The following is a 3,362-nucleotide window of genomic DNA, read 5'->3' as shown; positions in this document are numbered from 1 at the left end:
CTAGGGGGATCAGGAGGAGCTGGAGGAGGTTGGCGTGGGGGTCTGCCCCGGCGTGGGGGTCTGCCCCGGCGTGGAGGTTCTACTGGAGCCTCATCATCTGCTGTGAAAGCTGGTTTGAGGCGTTGAACTGAAACCATTTCTACTTTCTTGCAAACTTGGATCTGAAAGGTTTTAAGGGAGTGGGCTAAAACCTTGTAAGGACCCTCGTAGAGGGGGGCTAGAGGAGCAACATGTCCATGCAGGAATATTATGACGAGGCAGAACAGGTTGAAAACCAGACATAGAATTTTTAAGATTTTCTAGAAAAGATCGGTCGGGGGATCTTGTGCTTGAAATTAAGTAGGGAGCAGAAGAGAACCATCCTGAACTGGAACAGTGCAGTGGCAAGTTGTTCTTTAGCTAATTCTGAAAAATTAATCAATGAAGAAGTTGGAAAAGGTGATGGAATTGTTGAAACTGACACCTCAGACACCTCCAACACCTCAGACACCGCCGACACCTCAGACACCTTAACCCCAGGGGAAGGAGGCAGTTGTGGAGCGGGAGGATATTTCGGAGCAAGAGGAGATGCTGGAGGGGGACGAGGAGATTGTCAGCCACTACATTTGCAGCTCCAGGAGTAGCCGAGGTATAGCTTGTTAGCTCCAGGAGTAGCTAAGGTTAGCTTATTAGCTCCAGGAGTAGCCGAGGTTTAGCTTATTAGCTCCAGGAGTAGCTGAGGTTTAGCTTATTAGCTCCAGGGGTGGCTGAGGTTTAGCTTATTAGCTCTAGGAGTAGCTGAGGTTTAGCTTATTAGCTCCAGGAGTAGCTGAGGTTTAGCTTATTAGCTCCAGGAGTAGCTGAGATTTAGCTTATTAGCTCCAGGAGTAGCTGAGGTTTAGCTTATTAGCTCCAGGAGTAGCTGAGGTATAGCTTATTAGTTCCAGGAGTACCACAAACTATCGGCGTATAACGCCATTTCACTAGGGTTTTTGAATTCCCTGGAGACTAGATGGTCCCTCATCTCGACAGGCAACTTCTCCAGAAATAAACCTTGGAACAGGCAACCTAGTTTCTCGTCCTCTGGGAGAAGGGCCAACATGGCGGCCATGAGACTGCTCGGGCGTCGGTCTCCCAGCCCAGGGTGATGAATTAGTTTGGAAACCTTCTGCCAGCGTGATAGAGTATACGAGGAGACAAGTTTGGCCTTTAAATCCTCGTAAGGGGTTTCTGAGGAGGCAGCAGAACCCATGATCAGGCCGCGTACCGAGACCATAATCTTCTGGGGAAGTTTCTGTATGATGTGGTCGAATTTGGTTATTGACTGTGTGATTTGGGCGTTTCTGAAGGCCGCCTCTGCATGAAGGAACCACAGGTCGGGGTCCTCTGTCCAGAAATCCGGGAGCTTGACGGAGACTTTGGCGACGAACTCGGTTGGAGTTTCTTTCTGGTCGTTCTTGATGTTCGGTTGTATCACTTAATGTTCAAAGTTCAAGAAAATCACGAAACTGGATAGCGTTTAACTGTATGTTCATAGTCGGGGGTCACCAATATAGAGGACGTGGGTCAGACTCTAATAAAAACGCATAAATAACTTCCAGTATATATATTTCTTATAACTTATTACTAGAGGGTTCAGAACATGAGTCTATCTCAATATCACACGTGTAGACTGTCCGTCAGTACAATGCCCCGTATCCATTCTATCTCATTCCGTTGAATCTTGTGGAACTTGTTTAAGGCGGGCAGGCATCGTCTTCCACAATACAATCAATTGGAAAAAATCGAAAAAGAAAATCTGTTAATTTTTAAACGAAGATTTTTGTTTCTACAGGGAGACAGTGGCGGCCCATTGGTTGTGAAAGAAGATGGAAGGTGAGTAATAAGGAATAAATTTTGTCAATTTCCTTCCTTGTTGTAAAGGAACCATAATCGAAAATGATCAATTTTGAGTATAGACACTAGGATTTCACCATCATTTTTGCTGAGACAAAGTTTTGATAGTACGGTTGGACGTCTATTTTGTTATTTGTTTTTGACATAAAATCCTTCTCTCTTCTAGAGACTGCGTTGTAATTTCAAATATGTTTCCATTAAAAGAGGGTCATGTTCGATTCACAACAATAGTCTTTAAACCTTTCTCTAATCAATATTGTGATGGATAACGTAGTTTTTAGAGCTTAAAAACTGGTTAATTTACTTCGTTGTTTCGAAAAGAAAATGTGCAATCCACTTTACAGAGAAATCATAATTGATTTATCTAGGTATACTGTAGTAGGAGTTGTTTCCTATGGTCGGGGATGTGCTACTCCAGGCTATGCAGGAGTATATGCTAGAGTTACAAACTATCTATCCTGGATCAATCCAATTATTGCGGTAAATCGAGAGAATTGTCACATACCGTTTCTAGATTCCTGGGGTAAAATTTGGCTAAAAAATACCCAAAAAAAAATTCTGATAAAAATGAGTCCAATCATATCTCAAGAGGCCTTAATGTAGCTAAGGTTTGATAATAAATGTTCTCATAGTTCAAGAAACCAAGCAGTGTTTGTTTCAGGACGGATTCTGCGGTGACAGCACCAGCAGCAGCAGTAGCACCAGTACTGCTTCTACTACAACAACTACAACAGCAGCTCCAGTTACTAAAGCACCTAGCCAAGGTTTTTCAATTTGTAACATAAACTATATAAGTATCTACAGTAATAACCAGAAAACAATTGAATATAAAGACGACAAATTATAGCAATACTTAATTGCATTTGATGATGTTACAAATATTTTTACTAGACACTTATGAAATCACTAATTTAGTGAAATGGGTCTGTTTACACTGAATAATTGTTGAGTTTCATGCAAATTGAACTTGTTGAGTTGTAACTTGGTTCTAAAAGTCGTCTTCCTATTCCAGAGTTTTGTGGATATCACTGTAATTAAAATGTTCACATTTAAGATTCTTTAATAACTTAAGGAAAAGAAAACAGCTTAGCGGTCAGAATGTTTTTCTGTCGGAATTTTGTTTTTAAGAGTTTCTTTTTCTTTTTTATATTTATCTTTTTACCAGGTCCTCTGTGTGATATTACCTGTGTTAGCAATGGCGCCTCCCTAACTGGATACTTTTCATGTAAGATATTTTATCAAAGGGTTTTTAAAGGTTTTTTAGAATTTTATTGGTTTCATTTCTTTCTTATTTTTATCAGAACTTTTATTCTGCTAATTTCAAGTGAGTCTACGTTTAACCCTATTCCTAATGGGGGGGGGGGTCAAATTGACCCCCCTGTATTTTTTTTCACATAACTCCATAAGAATTGGTCTGAGGCTGTTAATTTTTTTTGAATTTTCCTAAATACCCATAGCCCTTCCTTAAGGTCTAAAACCGGGCTTTT

General features: G+C 40.9%; 1 protein-coding gene across 1 annotated transcript; it reads right to left on the bottom strand.

Moving 5' to 3' along the window:
- Window positions 1–916: 916 nt before the first annotated feature.
- On the bottom strand, window positions 917–1,681 carry LOC111703296 (uncharacterized). The gene is made up of 2 exons (XM_023475195.1): window positions 1,645–1,681; window positions 917–1,455 (listed from the first exon to the last, which is right to left on the bottom strand). The coding sequence occupies exons 1-2, from the start codon at window positions 1,679–1,681 to the stop codon at window positions 917–919; spliced, it is 576 nt and encodes a 191-aa protein (XP_023330963.1).
- Window positions 1,682–3,362: the final 1,681 nt, after the last annotated feature.

The sequence above is a fragment of the Eurytemora carolleeae genome, unplaced genomic scaffold (assembly GCF_000591075.1).
Source record: "Eurytemora carolleeae unplaced genomic scaffold, Eaff_2.0 scaffold17, whole genome shotgun sequence".
NCBI classification, from domain to species: domain Eukaryota; kingdom Metazoa; phylum Arthropoda; class Copepoda; order Calanoida; family Temoridae; genus Eurytemora; species Eurytemora carolleeae.
Note: the sequence above shows the minus strand (reverse complement) of the source record. Positions and strands in the feature narration are given on the sequence as shown.

Excerpts from the sequence above, each read along its gene's own strand:
- LOC111703296 (XM_023475195.1), bottom strand. The coding sequence starts at position 1,681 with ATGGATACGGGGCATTGTACTGACGGACAGTCTACAC. Across the intron at positions 1,456-1,644 it reads TACTGACGGACAGTCTACAC|TGATACAACCGAACATCAAG; the intron begins GTGTGATATTGA and ends TTGAACATTAAG.